The sequence below is a fragment of the Falco biarmicus genome, chromosome W (assembly GCF_023638135.1).
Source record: "Falco biarmicus isolate bFalBia1 chromosome W, bFalBia1.pri, whole genome shotgun sequence".
Lineage (NCBI taxonomy): Eukaryota > Metazoa > Chordata > Aves > Falconiformes > Falconidae > Falco > Falco biarmicus.
In genome coordinates this window covers 10761533-10778259 of record NC_079310.1, presented here as the reverse complement: position 1 = coordinate 10778259, position 16727 = coordinate 10761533, and the positions used below count along the sequence as shown (strand labels likewise).

General features: G+C 42.0%; 1 protein-coding gene across 5 annotated transcripts in view; it reads right to left on the bottom strand.

Moving 5' to 3' along the window:
• LOC130141943 (E3 SUMO-protein ligase PIAS2-like) overlaps positions 1 to 16727 on the bottom strand; it is a 39881-nt gene that overhangs the window by 6407 nt on the left and 16747 nt on the right. For 4 of the 5 annotated variants that reach the window (XM_056323243.1, XM_056323241.1, XM_056323244.1 and 1 more), the window contains exons 6-12: positions 13331 to 13465; positions 9349 to 9454; positions 8683 to 8756; positions 7661 to 7821; positions 6937 to 7070; positions 6350 to 6515; positions 4050 to 4183 (exon numbers count right to left, since the gene is read on the bottom strand). In XM_056323243.1, coding sequence (XP_056179218.1) covers positions 4050 to 4183; positions 6350 to 6515; positions 6937 to 7070; positions 7661 to 7821; positions 8683 to 8756; positions 9349 to 9454; positions 13331 to 13465 — 910 coding nt within the window. The remainder of the gene's footprint in view (positions 1 to 4049; positions 4184 to 6349; positions 6516 to 6936; positions 7071 to 7660; positions 7822 to 8682; positions 8757 to 9348; positions 9455 to 13330; positions 13466 to 16727) is intronic. The other variant, XM_056323245.1, reaches the window with a different exon arrangement.

Here is a 16727-nt window from a genome sequence, read left to right as displayed (position 1 = left end):
CCTCTCCCCTCACCTCCAGCTGTTCTGGCTAGTGGCATCTCTTCTCCATTAGAGAAAAATTTTGAAGGAGATTTAAGCTCAGCTGCTTTTACAGAATTGACAGCTGCTTTCGTTCTTGCACATTCTAGAACTTTGGTTGATAGAGATGGATGGCAGTTCTAGACTTCCATTCCCTCAGCTCACCCAATTTGGGAAGAAAACGGATTCCTTAACAAGGAAGAAGTGGAGGAAGGGAGCAGTAAGGGGACCAAAACAGAAAACCAAGGAGAATTATATCCATCCCATTGCCAAACTAATGCTGAAAGAAGAGTAAAAAGCCCAGAGATGTTGCAGGGAAGAAATGGAGACAGGCAATGGAGGGGGGAAGAGAGAAGTACAGGAGGCCAACATGACACTTGTCACCACATGTGGTTAACTGGCTAGCTGAAAAGGGTCACATAGACATAGTCCAGCTGGCTGGACAAAAATGCACATCGCTCTCAGCTTATCTGAAATAAAGCAAAAATACACTGTCCTTGGCTGTTCTTGTTACACAATAACAGGAAGATTTCGGTGGGAAAAGAATGTTGCTGGTGGGAACAGATAACTACAGAAGAGAAACTAGGGGCGGGCTTGGTATTTAGGCAACTAACCAATAATGAGCTTAACTTTTGTAATATGTATGAGCTAATTATAACAAGGCATAAAAGGTGACTGTAAGGGACAATAAACGAAGTCTGCTGATCACTCATATTGAGCGACTGTGTCTTCCCTCCGTCACAACAAACGGCGCCTGAACAGGGACCCTAGAGAGGGCTGAACCTGCGAGCCACGGTTCGACGGAGATTCGGGTACCGGTCCTGAAAGCAGCACAGGAGGCGGAAGGGCACAGTCCCCGCGCCCGGGAGCACCTACAGAGGGTCCCGCCGGCCACGCGTCGCCGAAGTCTCGCAAAGGCTGCAACAGCGCTGACAAAGGTATGGGGAGACAAGCGACGTATGATTCGCTCATATGCTTTTTAGAAAAGCGGAGCGTTCAAGACAGATTGTAAAAAAGAATTCCTCGGGTTATTAGCGTATAGGATAGCGTCCAGGACCGCAGCGGCGAGCGGCTGCGCGCAGCCCGGCAGGCCCCTTCCCGGCCGCGGTTTCTCTCCAAGGCGGCACCCCCCCGCTCCGATCGGCGCCATGGCGATGCAAGCGGCCAAGCGAGCTAACATCTGGCTGCCCCCAGAGGTCAATCGGGTCCTTTATATTCGGAACCTGCCGTATAAAATCACAGCGGAGGAAATGTATGATATTTTTGGGAAATACGGACCTATTCGACACAGAGTTGGAAACACTCCTGAAACAAGAGGAACAGCTTAAGCTTCTCAAGGAAAAATACGGAATTGATTACAAACCCACAAAAAAAAAAAAAGTGCTTCAGATGTCCCCTACAAGAAATGGGTTTCTGCTTTGAACTAGCAAACATCTCTGTGTTTAAAAAGAAGCCTTTTTGCCTTGATGGAGATAATTTATTCTGTATTCATGCAGTATTCTGAATGTGGAAATTGGTTGGGACTAGGAGGCTGGCTTAAAGGCATTTTGCAAACGGGATTATTGTTTTTGATCATTATTGTAATAATAGTTTTTTGATCAAAACCAGCCAAAATTATTTGTAAGCATTAGGCATATCTGAAGAGAATGCCTTTATTTGAATCAGCAGTTAAGGTGTAGTTTAGTCTGAGGCTGTGGTTTTATCTGCTTCTGGTGAATTTTTGAAGTGATGAAATCAGAGATACAAGGTATACTAAGAGTTATGAGGTAATAAGGTAATAATCTAAGTAAGGGTGCTGTCTTTTATGTCTACAAGTGCAATATGCTTTTATGTAGCAGAGAGAAACTTTGACAATAATGTTGCTTGAGCGAGATGTGCATGTGACAACTTGGGAAAAGGGATATCACAACTGGAGTGCAACAGTGTTTCTACGTCTGGCAGAGTGAAATCTTTCAAGACCTGAGTTTAGACAGTCTAAAATAAATTGTTAGTATTCAGAAAACCCATCTTAAGCCTCTTTTGCTTACATAGTGTTATGGAAGTCAACTGCTATTGTAGAGAATTAATGATTTTTTAATACATATTAACAAATACTACTATTTTAACTTGAGGCAGTTGAGTGAGAAATACTAACGTGTAGCATTTGAGGGAATGTCAGCATAAATCGCACTTACAGTAAGACTGCATTTTTAATTACTGTACTCGTTAAGATTCGATGATGCCATAAGGCTAAGGCCTTTTATCACAGATTGGTTCTGAACTAAAAGGTGTGTGCACATGTAGATATGCACATTTGTGTTATTTTCCTTAATTGGCTACAAAATAATATAATCAGGTTGGGGACTAGATCTTGGGAATTTGTCTATTATACTTCTGTTTGTTAAGGAACGTGCATAACACACAGCACCCATGTAGGCTTGGCTTGTGGCATAGTTGTCAAATTTAGCATATACATTCAGACAGATAAGCAACGTACTCTTCTTGTGTGTATCACCTACAAGCCATTATGGCTTAGTGTGTAAATCTGTATGTAACTATTGAAAAATCCACTTATGAATGTATATAGCTTAGAACTAACTTCTTCCCTTTGTTAATTCTTAGATATCAATGAGGTATTCTTCAGAAATTGTATGGACTGGTTGGTTGCATAAGGGCAGTTGTCATTTGGACAGAAAATTGTTAATGGTCAGGGATTTTCCACTAAAATATTTGCAAATATTTCTAGTCAAACATCATTTTGGTTTCTTTTTGGGTTTTGAGCTTGCATTAGTCCATGTTCAGAACTTTAAAGTTACCTTTGAATGTTTCTAAACTTTTTGTATCACTGGAACAGAAAGAGCATCTAAATTAAAGCTTCAAGCTAACTTTATTTTTCAAGTATTTCTGGAATTATACTTCTGAACTGACATTTTATAAGTTGGCTGTGTATTTTCCTGTGTTAAAACGCTGTTATTGAAAATGGTCAACCAAGCCTGTGTCGCCCAAAATAAAAACGGGGGAATTGTGGATAACTGGCTAGCTGAAAAGGGTCACATAGACATAGTCCAGCTGGCTGGACAAAAATGCACATCGCTCTCAGCTTATCTGAAGTAAAGCAAAAATACACTGTCCTTGGCTGTTCTTGTTACACAGTAACAGGAAGATTGCTGTGGGAAAAGAATGTTGCAGGTGGGAACAGAAAACTACAGAAGAGAAACTAGGGGTGGGCTTGGTATTTAGGCAACTAACCAATAATGAGCTTAACTTTTGTAATATGTACGAGCTAATTATAAGAAGGCATAAAAGGTGACTGTAAGGCACAATAAACGAAGTCTGCTGATCACTCATATTGAGTGACTGTGTCTTCCCTCTGTCGCAACAACCACAAGTCACCATTTCCTGGGCTCTGGGTTCATTACAGCCGGCAAAGAGAACCCCAGAGTCCCTCTATACGGTGTTCTTTTCAAGGAGCCAGGATAGAAAACAATCGGTATCACCACCTTTTGTCTGATATTTAGCAGCAGTGTTGAAGAATACATCATAGGCATTTAGGGTCTAGGTAAAGAAAGTCAATAGAGGTCAGCTTACACATTGTAGCTCACCTTAACCTTTTCATACAGTCTAGACAGAGCACTGCTAAAATCAGCTAGCAGAACATCTCTACATCTAGCATTGGGATGAGCATGCCATCACGTATCTATAACACTTAAATAAAGCAGCCACTCTTCCCTCGCATCTACAACACAGAACAACCGGATGTTTACACAAAGTCTAACTGAATATAGCAAGAAGGGTTTCTGGCTGCTGTTCCAAAGCACCAATTCATACCCCAGAAGCAATGCTTTTCCCATCACTGTTGCAAAGTGCAATCTGAAGCTGGAAAGACAGCCTGTACTGGGCTCATCTAGACATCACATCAGTACAATACTGCATATAGTCTTGTTCCATTAAGGAAAAAAGTTGACCAATTCTCCAATTAATTTGTGGGGTGGGTAAAAAAGAAATAAGTAATAAGGCTGTCAGCATAGACATTAAAAATAGCCACCACCTACCTGGTAGGTCTGGTGAAATACTGGATATCGGTGGATGATGGAATGGTACTGGGTAGTCCGTTAATGAAGGAGGAATAGCAGCAGCATCAACAGTTGTCACGCCAGGCACAGTAGATGGCTGATACATGAGAACCCTGTTTTAAACAGCATGGGAAATTACAAACAACCTGGCCGTTATAGAAGAGAAATTATGCACCGCTGTGCACTCTCACTCACTATGTTACAACACAGCTATGATGCAGCTACTCGCTACACAGTATTCCAATGATTTCCTCTTTCATAACAGTCTTCATAATAACATGACCATATCTTGGCTCCCAACAGCAGCTGTGACATAAGAGCAAGCTGGCATTAAAACAGAGTGCCGGGCCAGAACCATAAGCCTACCACTCAGAAACAGCTGCCTGTGTCTGTGGAGCACCCTGTGAGGGACATGCAGGCAGCCAGAGCCAGGAGAGCAGCACTGTGCAGCCTCTCCACAGAGCCCTTCCTCAGTGCCAACCTGTCATGCCAAGGGCATGACCAACTGTTATTCAGCCCCTGGAGCACAGGTTACATACATGGCAGTTAAATATCAAATATCTTTACTCACAGACTGAGCCCAAGTTAAGTTCAGCTCTCCAGGAACATGCAAGCAGCTAAAACCCTCCTGCCCAATTACTTCGTGGCACTGTTAAAGACCTGACACCACAGGTGTTTAGGCACCAGCCATGTCATAAAACATTTCATAAACTCCCAAGTTGGGTGGAAACACCTGGAGTCCCAGCTGCTCCGCATGGCTCCCTCCAGCCCACCAGTGTTACCCACTCACATCTTCCTCCCCAGACCACTGCACTGGTGCATTTGTGCTGCTTCTGATTTCAGACCTCCCTACTCAAGCACCTCTTACACACTCCAGCCTATGTTGCTTCTGCCTACAGGAAGACACCCCCCCAGTTTTACCAAAACTAGCATTAAGGCAAGGCTGTTTGCAGGAGATAAACTATTCCCCAAAAGCCTGGCTTTGAAGAATGAAAATATGCCATTTCCATACCCAAACAGCAAGGAAAAAAGAGACATTGGTCACAGACAGACAAGAAAACTCAGTCCTCCTACAATTATGGTTACAGGTAGCCATATAAGACACACACAGGAGCACAGAAGGAAGCCTTGGTGCTTTCTGAAACTTCATTAAGGTATGTATTTGTAATTTTTACAAAAAAATAAGTCTCTTGTGGAGGAGTCCTTCTGCAATCGTCAGAGAGCAACATTTCAGTATCACTGCTGAGAAGTTTTTGATTGTGACCAACTATTTGCTCAAAGACCTCACAGTCCTGTGGACTAGACACAGTACACCTGCTTGTTACTTCGAGAGCTGGCAAAACAGAAGGGGTGTGTTTTTACTACTATTATTTTAGCACAAAACATAAGCTGCTACACTGAAAGACACAGACACACACTTCACATGCAGCAACACTAATAAGCCATTGCTACAAGCTGATGCTTGAGATCACCTTGTGGAGCAGTGACTGCTGATGAGCCTAACCAGCTCCCCTCTCTCCCTGCATGTCTCCTGCACCCTATGGGCCAAGAGCAAGAACGTTACAGAAGCCACAAACAGTAACTGCAGCCCAGTTGCACAGATTGGGACAGACAGAAGGCAGCACAACAGTAACAAAGCTGGTTAAGCCTGCTGCTGGAGTTAGGCACGACTACAGAGATGGAGCAGCTGACCAAGGGCTTGGGAAGCTGTTTGGTTGCGCTAACCAAGGTGCAGGACTGACTGATAACCATGTCCCAGACATTCCAGAGTTTGTGGGCCATTGTTAACAGAGATGGAGGAAAAGCTTGTCCCGATTCAAAACAGCAAAGCACCTCCCTTCCAAGCCTGACTGAATGGATGAAACATGCAGCACAGTCTAGTTTCCTGGGCACCAGAGCAGGTTAGATAAAGGGTGTAACAGACAGCAAGAAAACAAGTCTTTCAGATGACACTAACGTAGTAAGAATGCATAAAGCTCCTCCACTTGGTATAATCTGCTTTCTCAGGAGAATCCTGTCCATTAGCTTAATCAGCTTCCTTTTCTATGGAGAGAGATCCCTGCAAACAGCAGCAGTCAGTGCAAGTCTTTTGTGAGATGTAAAACTATTTACTAGTGTTTTGCCTGTACAAAAGGTACCGTATGAATACAACCTTCTGCAAGGAGAAGCCTAGCAATTCCCCTCTAGAAGTGTGAAGCTGGATCCCAAAGAGAGATTACAAGTCCATTAGTCTACACATCAGTTTCTGAGACATTACAGAACAACTAAAATTGACAAACCCTTTTGTTGGGCTCCCTTGTGTTTCAGGCATAAATACACACTTCCTTTTGCAAGGAGGATCTTCTTCATCAGAAGAGCTTTCTATTGTCAAGTCAACAATGTCAACTTTCTTCTTGTTTACCTCATCGGCCACCGTCACAGAACACTGTTTGCTAACACTGGAACCTAAACAAAAAAATAAAAGACATCACAAGTTTTTAAAGGCCGTTGGCATCAGCGGTTATATCTGCAACAGAACCAGGAACTCAGATCCTGGTTTAGCTCCTCTCCCTGGCCACTACAGGGAATGCTGCAGCCTGGGAATTGTTTTATTAGTATTGTGTATCATGTTATGAATATTAAAGCACAAGCTTTAATCTCTGCCTAGTAGTTTAAGGACTTAAAACAAGAGCAACCTTTTGTTTTCTTAACTGCTATTATAAAGAGCAAAGACTAAGCCCAAACCCACACATATTTAGAGATACAACCACCCTTTTTAGTTTAAATGATAAGGTTAGAAACATTAAGCCCTCCACAAAACAATCAACATCCACACACATTATCCAAGCTACAGCTAAGTCTCCAAGCGGTACCCAGATGTACATACTTTCTATTTTGGTGCATTGTGGACTTGAGACTTTCACAGCTTTTTTCTTTGGCCTCATAGGGCACCAGGATCCATCTTCTTGGAATTTGATCTCATCCACATCTGAACACTCATTAAGGATTTCCATAAAGAGTCTGAAAAATAAAAGTTGAGTGGTTTCATTTTTGATTCCAAGTAATTTTATTTTATTCAAAGTGAAAAGGAGCCAGTTCAAAAGCCAATTATGATCACCTTTAACTAGGGAAGAAAATATGTACAGTGGGTCAATCTTACCCAAAAGCTTGTAATTACAGCCTTTGTAGACATCTAAACTTAAGAGTATCCCAGCCTACCCATATTCTACTCCTACTACAATTCATGGATTTCCATACAGAAGCAGGAATCAAAATTTAACTCATGAGCAAGTGTCAGACTTGATTCAGAGGATGAAGTTAATATCTTTAGACAGGAACACATGAAAGGGAGACCTATCCTTAGATGTCACATATGGATTTCTCCAGAGGAAATATACTGAGGCTCAGGAGTTTGATGGTGCAGTTAGGAGATGAATTCAGGTAGTTCATTACAAGAGAATAGAAACGAACAAGGTTAATGGTTCCTCCCAGTCTAAAGTATTTTGACAAGGAAAATATGAAATGGCTAAAGCTCAAGTCACAAAAGTAGCTATCAAGTACATCACAAAAATTTGTAAGTAATAGTGTAATCTGCAAACCCAGTCTCTTACCCATCTAATATTAGGCTCTCATAAGCTGCCTTTTTGTCACAGACAGGGCAGATCCAGGTAGGCTTCTTTTCATTCATTTGAAGATAAAGAGCAGCATCAAAACATTGCAGGTGTGTGCAAGTAACAGCCCGGCATGGGATTGTCATTCTCATTTTTCCCAGCTGCAGGAGATGCATATAAGGAGTGTTAGACCAGAAGACCATGAAGTCTGCCTGAATCTGCTAACAATGAAATCAGAGGCAGTCAGTGAAGCAACTGCTTCCTCTCACTACAGGGGTGCCTGGCACTAAGGTTGCTGCAGGCAAATCCACCCTATCACAGCATGCACAGTGCACTTACAGGAACAATAAAACCATCCTTCAAAGCCTTCACTGAGCTGAAAACAGTCAGAAGCATTTCTAATGGACCCACAGCAACATTATTTCTAGGAGTTTATTAAAACACTGGCTGAAGTACAGGCTTTTGTCATTTTTTTAGGCAAATATTTCAAGGGGTTTTGTGAGCTCCAGCCACATTGGACTCAGACACACATAATACCCATTTCAACCCTGAGCTTAAACACAGTCACAGACACAAGGCCAGTTTCTACCCAGGAAGAGAAACCTCAAGGCAATGTTACCTTGTTACACAGCAATCAGTTTAATTTGTTACAGTAGCTGGCAGTATAAGCAATCCCACCCAGATGAGGAGATCAAGTTTTATTTATCACTGTATCCTTTAATTATTCTGTCACCCTGCTTAATTAGTCCCAATGCCTCAATATACAGGATTACTCCTTCTAAAGGCCTCACTATATGCACAAGCAGTAACTTGATTCTGACTGCAAAACAGAGACATTCACAGCTCTAAATCAGTCAACTGAAGGCTGCTACAATCAGGTAGATGCACCCTTCTCCCAACTATTTCCTGTTAATTAGTATATAACAAAAGCCAGTGAAGTTTCTCAACTGGGGCCTTTTAAAAGTAGCTCAACTCTGCACTGAAGTACAAATCTGTGTACAGTAATTTCCAGCCATACTTACAGGACACATCAGAGATACACGCAGACTGGTTGCAGCAATCTCACTGTCAGGATCTGCAGTTAGTTTTTCTTTAACTATTAAAATAAGTTATACATGGACATTATTTAAAATGCTAATCTTAAAATACATGCACTGACAAATAATTTCCAGCTATTTAAAAAAATTAAACGTCTAGGAAACTACTTCATAGCAGTATCAGAGTTTCACTATTTATAAGGGATGAGCAAACACTGCATCACAAGATTGTTTGATGTGCAACAGGTGCACCAACAGCTGCAATGGTTAGCAGAGCAAACAACCTGACATGCAAAGAGATAAATAATTTTTAAAAAAACTACACACAAACAGTGAGGTACAATCAGCATCACATGCAAGTGAAGATAATTTAGGACATCTACCTGCACCTCACAGCCCACCACAGTAATGGGAATGCCGTGAGCACTCCTAAGAACATTCCAGATGGGATCTCATCATGTGCTCCCTACCAGTGCAGGGACCCTCAGTGAAGAAATGCATGATGCCTCAGCACAGCAAAGGGAGCCTCTGATACTCTGGGCATGGACTCTGTCAAAATGCTGCAAATCCCCCAAGTATTACCAGTTCTAGTTTTAAAAGAGCCACCATCCACCCTCCAAAAGTACAGACTGGCAAATTAATTTGACTTACTCAGTGCTCTGGAATGATCGGGGTTTCTGATACCTTTCATTTTTAATCTCTGCAAGAGCACTGTTGAAGTAAGCTGACGAACGAGATACACAGATGTGGAGTAATTCTACAAAAAGAGTGGTTAAAAATTAAATACTGATTTCATATAGTACTTTCACTATGACAACAGATTACTATTTACACTAGTCATAGCACACAGTAAAAACAAGACAGACTTTTTGCTTATAGTTATGAAAAGCATTGACAGATGACTTCATCATTGTGGAAGAGTCCAACACTGCCAGAATTCTCCTGTCAGTGAGGTCCAATTGTCCTACTCCAGTTTAACTTAACTATGAAGAATAACTCCACAACCAGGAGACAACACAGGCTCTTTCCTCAACAAGATGATTTAGACTGGTGACACACCTTCTCATACATGCAGTCATTAAGAACTCTGCATGTTTGTCTCCTGAATCCTTCCCTTTTCAGTGTCAATCTGTTAGCAGGGAGCTAACATTATAGAAGTCATAGTAGAGACTTTAAACAAAAGAAAGAGAAATGGTCTTTCAGGTGCAAACACAACACCTTCAATGGCACACAGCTGCACCAATTCCTTTGTACTTTAGCTTGCTCTGCACTTCTCAGCCAGGCCTCATCACACCATATCCACTCCTCTGAGGCTGGCCACATTTCCTAGAATTTTCTACTCTTCCCTAATTCTCAATACTCACCAGCTTTTGTTCAGCACTGACATGCTGAATTAGACTGACTCGAAAGTTATAAAGTAGGTATGTTTATTGCGTGCAGATGCACAGGGGATTGCTTTTCCACAAGTGTGCATGCCCAAAGTGACAAACCATCTCACATTTATACAATAAAACAAATGAATATTCAATTAACACCTATACATATTCTTTACCTAAACCCACTTACTCTCCCTTTGTATGTCAATTAGCTTATCAGTCCTTTGCCTGGAATGTGGTGGTCTTGCAGGTTTGTAGGTGATTCATGTCCTTGTGACCATCTGATCTTCTCCAGCAAGGAGAATTAGCACTCCCTCCCTCTAGATAACATCGGGATGTCTCTCATCCTTTTCTCATCCTTTTTATAAATAGCCCCTTTGTCAGAGGAAGAAGGGTAGGTGTCTCCTCAAAGCTGTGTGCCTATGTGACCAGACACCACACCCGCATTCCTTGAGCAGACATATACAATCACAATCCATGTCCATTGTCCCCATTTCACACTATTTCTCCATATCAGCATTCCCTCTCTCTTCAAGGTCACCAATGAAAAGAAAATTCTGCAAGCCCCACTACTGCAGAACATTAATGCTTTCAGCTGCAATCTCTTATTTCCACTCCCTGTCAGCCACCTTCCTATGGCTCCTATACCATCTGGGCACTGCACAAGAATTTTAAACAAGAACACCTACTGACCTGCTCCTCCTTTACCACCTATAGGAAAAACAGCTCTTACCTAGATGAGCAAATAAAGTGATCTAAACACATGGCAGACCACTAAGAAAAAAGGCTAACTTTTTTCCTTAAAGACTGACACTGCAGTGTGTATTCCAGAAATAATTCTGTAGGCTCAAAGCCTGACCACCTCTGCGGGGTTAATTCCTCCTTTGCTCAGAAACGCTCCACTGTCAGAGGCCAACAAACCCTTACCACACCATCCCCAAGGGTCTCATTTAGCAGGTGAATAGTGACTGTGATATGGAGAAATAGTGTGAAATGGGGACAATGGACATCGATTGTGATTGTATATGTCTGCTCAAGGAATGTGGGTATGGTGACTGGTCATGGGTGTGGTGTCTGGTCACATAGGCACACAGCCTTGAGGAGACACCTACCCTTCTTCCTCTAACAAAGGGGCTATTTATAAAAAGGATGAGAAAAGGATGAGACACATTCCAATGTTATCTAGAGGGAGGGGGTGCTAAGTCTCCTTGCTGGAGAAGATCAGATGGTCACAAGGACATGAATCACCTACAAACCTGCAAGACCACCACATTCCAGGCAAAGGACTGATAAGCTAATTAACATACGAAGCGAGAGTAAGAGTAAGTGGGTTTAGGTAGCGAATATGTTTAGGCGTTAATTGAATATTCATTTGTTTTATTGTACAAATGTGAGATGGTTTGTCACTTTGGGCATGCACACTTGTGGAGGAGCGATCCCCCCGTGCATCTGCGCGCAATAAACATACCTACTTTATAACTTTCGAGTTATAGAGTCTAATTCCGCACGTCAACTGCTGCTACACATTCTGGTACTCAGAGCAGAGCACCAACATTAAACAGAAGAACTCACTTTACCTCAAGGGCAAGGGGGAGTGTTGGGACAACCTCCAACTCATCTGCTTCCCTGAAAATGTTTTGGCAGACAGGGGAGGAAGAAAGCAGGGGTCAGCGGGAGAGGCAGAGACCACACACAACACTGCTGTCATTTCAAGATTCTTGTACTTTATGACTGGGAAGCAACAGCTTAGATCTTTTCTTCCACCTCTGTTCTAGGAATAAAAAAAACCACACACCCCCCCAACCTGGCTGTCAGCACTGCCCTTCATCTATTTTCTTAACATTAGCTTTCTCTCCAATTCCTTCTTATAATTTAGTAGTATATAAAAGCTTATACTGGAGTCTCACTTTGAAACATGTGATGTCTCTAGTCCACAGATTTTGTTGAGAGGGGAAAAAAGAGGTAAGCTACTTTGATAATTGAATCCAGAAAGATTTACACAACTAGTCACAGGGAGAGAAATAGGTAGTTCTTGACTTACCAACAGCTGAAAGGGCTGCTGCAACAGCTATTTAAACCTAGGAAGAGTTCAGAAATTCCTCACTCCCTTTCTTTCCTTAGTAAATCCACAGGGGGATTTCTAAACAGCTACGCAGCAGTTTTAAAGGCTAACTCCTTTCCAACTCTGATTAATGACTACAGACACTAGAAAGCAACAGGTATAATATTCCAGTCACCACCCTTTATCTCCTGCCACCTGAAGTCTAGCATGCTTTTCCCCCCACTGCAGTTCTCCATGAAGTTTAGAACTGAATCATGAAGAGACTTCAATTCCCCCCCACACACTTTCTATCCTTCTCCACATTGAGTCACTTCTCCAAAGTCACCCAAACATCCAGAATACTCTTAATTTGTAAGAAAGCACACACTGCTCAGATACCCTGCATTACAAACACACACATAGTCCAACCAAGCATGTTTGAGATCCATCAAGCCCAGAAATAGCCGATGCCAGCAGCCTGACACCTCCCCAGTAAATCCTTCCCAGCAACCTGCCATCTAAGAGCTTTCTGACCTAGACATTCCACCTATTTTGGTTTATTTGCAAGTACAAATCAACTCAGAGGGCAGCTTCACATAAAAAAGGAATCTCAAAAGAGATGGAAATGTTTATTAATCAGTTCTATGAAATAAAAACTGCTTTTGTAAAACTACTTAGTATTACTTCATTAGAAAATACAAAAACCTCAAAAGCAAATGCTTGTCTCCACCCTCACAGCCTTGGCACACCTGGTCAGCTTTAAAAGCCTTCTCCAATGGCCCATTACAACAGATACTGAGAAACATGCCTTTGAAGAAATGGCTACAGAATTTGTTTTTTCACACCATCAGGCTACAAAGGAAGAAATTAGGTTTTTCTTTTGTTATTTTGTCACATCTGAACTGTTTTGTACTATTTACACCACAAAAAGATAGTTATTTTTGATACACGTCAGGAAACCCCTAATGGCAGGCTTTCTAATGGGAATTCTATGCAAAAAAGTCTTTGCCATCTGTATGCAAATCTCACATGCAGTAGCTTACAGTAATGTACTTCTAAAGCAAGCTTTGTTTCCCAGCACTGATAACACATTCAGCCACCTGATAGTGAACACTTGCTGGTATACACCTTGCCAGCAACACCAAACAGCAGGTGAGAAGGCATGCTAGATGAGGTTATTCAGACAACTTCCCACATCCTACAGAACACAGTTTACCTTTCCAATTTCAGAAGCCCAGGAAATGGTAATCTGGTTTGGCACCGTTGATGACAACCTAACCAGAGATGTTATATTCAAGGGACTTCCAGGTCTCTTCTGTTCAATTCCATTTTTTGGTGGTGGAGCATATCCCTGTGGGAAGACAACAGAAGTGTTACCAAGTCTCCCCACTGTACTCCAAAACCTGCTGAAACAGACTTGCTAAACAGATTTATGGGAAGCAGGTAAAGCCTAGAGGCTTTCTAGACCAGAGACTAATTCCAACGCTTACTCTGAGAACTATCAGTCTTTGACAGTCCAATACCACAAGTCATTTTGAAAGCATTTTTTTGTTTTAAAGTGGTTTTATGGAAGTGCTGAAAAAGTGGAAGAAAATGCAGTTTTGCTCCAGATAAGTTCACTGGAAAAGTAAAAAGTAAATGTTGATGCTTTGTCCTTTTCTCCCACCACCCTACTGAAAGAGCATAGAACATTCAAAGGACAGCCCCTAGTGACAAACACCAAGTCCTAAAGAGTTAATATCAGTATTTCACACCCAGAAAATATTTCATTGATTCTACTTAATAAACAATAAATTTCATCCCCAGAGCTCCACATCTCCTTGGTGTTTGCTTTGCCCTGCATCAACTACACCTAGACCTGATAGTGACAAGTTGTCATCTGTACACTGCCAAGGCCCCTGAAGGGCTGTACATGGAGTATCAGCTGTATTTAAGAGCTAATGGGCTCTGCTGTTGTCTTCTGCAGAAATCAAACTGGATATTGTTTGCTCAGCTTTGATGAAGAATTTCATAGCCTGGATTGGCTTTTCTCTGTAGTTTTATTTCCTACATGACATCTGTGAATTGACTTGGGAGCCACTTGGTTCCCTTTCGCTTCCAGGCAAGCACACACCCTCTAGTGCATTGTGAGCAGAAAGTACTTGTGCTGTGGGAAGGAGCACATGGCCTGACTGCAGCTTTATTCATCTCGCCCTGCGTATGTCACTATGAAAGCCAGCCAGCCCACAGCAGCAGCTCCAACCCTGTTCTGAGCTCATAGACAGCCTGCAGTCCACTCATCTCAAAAACTCATCCGGCACAAGAAGGATGCCATTAAAAGATTGCAGCCCCAGGTCCTGCACAGAACCAACTGCCAGATTTCATTTAGTTCAAGCCAGTGTTGTCCTACAGGAGAAACTCCCAGAAATTATATGCTGGAAAGATACACACACATATTTTACCCAGAGAAACACACTTTTTCCAAGTACTAGGCTGTGAACGTAAGAGTTACTTTGAAAGACGCCAAGTCTGAAAATAATCAACAGAAATAAATAGCCTCTTCCACTCACTAGCCAAGTGTATCAAGGACAATCACTGCCTTTAATCCAAGGACTCTGTGGCTGTCATATCACTTCCTAGGTTTCCAAAGCAGCTCTATTACTAGTCCATATGTTTCAACCGACAACCAAGCCCCAACTGTGCCCCACCACTGCCCTTTATTAATTTCAGACAGGACTCTTGCTCGCAGTGACAGAATAGGGACTCAGAGCTTCCAGAGGCAGGCCTGCCACACCAGAGCAGCGGAAAACAACCACTGAAGAAGTCCCTCCAAAAACAATTTTCATCCCAGATGATCTAGCCAGTAGCTATCAGGAACCTTACTACGTATGCTTTATCACAGAACAGAGGCAACAGACACATGGGGACCGCTGACAGTTTCACATTTAAAAGAATGAATGATTTGCCATTTCTTTAATCAGATATAACAGCTGTAGCCATTTATAGATTATATATCCCATTTGCTTTGCTGTAGTAGGCCTTTCTCTACTACAACTTTATAATGAGCTTATGTGGACAAAGACACCATCCCTGCAATACTTAAGAGAGTATTTTCATACATGCTGTACCAGCCACAATAACCCTGCTGGTCTCCAGCCTAAAGCACAGCTGCCTTGCTTTCAAGAGAGCAAGGGTTCAAGTTCTGACATTTTCCAATATTTTTTTTGAGAGACTCTACAGCACACATGCTTCCTTTCAGTCAAGATTTTAATGTTTTCTTCCACAGAGCAACGGCCTTGAGATCAGATTCAAACTTGTACTCCTAGAACACTTTAAACCCTCCCTTCCTAGCCTTCCAGGAGTTAATCGAAGAGCACTCCAGTGGTCTAACAGCCAGCAGCATGCTCCAGCACTGTTTAGTTAGGCTGCCAATTCTAGTGGCTACCAAGTGCCAATGTTATTTGGGCCTTTAAGCCTTCCACACTTCTTGCAAGAACTATATTAAAACAGGTGGAATCTGGTCCAGACCAAAAAAAAAATCTAGCATCAGAAAGCATGATCGGTCTTCTATCTAGCTATTTCTAACCTGCCCTGACATTTGATTTTGTCCTTTGAAAGGAGCCTGCAGCAGTCTGTGGAGGTTCCCTGAGAAGAAAAGCAAATTACCTTTTTTAACTTTGGCGTTTTGTCTTGCCTGCAAGAGAAGTCAACAAGAGAATTGCTTGCTGTGGTGCGTTATATATAAAATCCTTGTTACTTGCCAAGACATCAGCATGCAAGGCTCTACATTTACTCCTTTTAAGTCAGAACCAACACTATAAGAGCAGGACACAGAAGAATACAAGAAAACAGTGTTAACATGAGTTGGCACAACCTGAAGCAGTACTGGCACACTGGCAGCATTTCTCTGAAGTTTCTGGTAAGGATTGCAGCCAAGGAGATGACCAAGAATGATTTACAGACATCTGCAGAGGCATGAACCACTATATCAGGGAAAGACAGAACAGTACTCAAGAACTGTACAAGCTGGCAATAGAGGCTGGCATCACTGATTAATTACCCAACACCAACACTACCAAGTTGGACAATAGTGGTCTTTCAGGCAAAGAAGTTATCTTACATTTCCTGCAACAGAAATGAACCAGAGGGATGCAGACAGTAACCAAATCAACAAAAAATGTTTACAGGAGGACTCAGACTGAGACTGTATTTGTCATTCAGCTCATAGTGAAGAAAGAGGAACGGAAGTTGCCAAGACAATAATCATTTATTCACTTTCTCACCTGAAATTCCTGCTGAACAGATTAAAGAATCCTAATGTGCAGGAAGAGCCTACAGGATGCAGGCCTAAAGCAAAGCAATAATCCAAGATGACAAACAATTTTTGCTATGACTATGACATGTTACACACAAAATGGATATCATAACACAGCATAGCAAGGTGTAAACTACACTAGCAAGACTGAGAATCAGTAGACATCAATGTCCACAAGATAACATCAGACCAAATTCTTTTTAGCAGGTTGCTTCAAGAAAGGAATACAATCCACAAAAGAAAATACTCAAGTTTAACACAGAGAACATAACTGGCAATTGCAGAAGATACTGACCAGAAAACATGAAAACTCCTTACA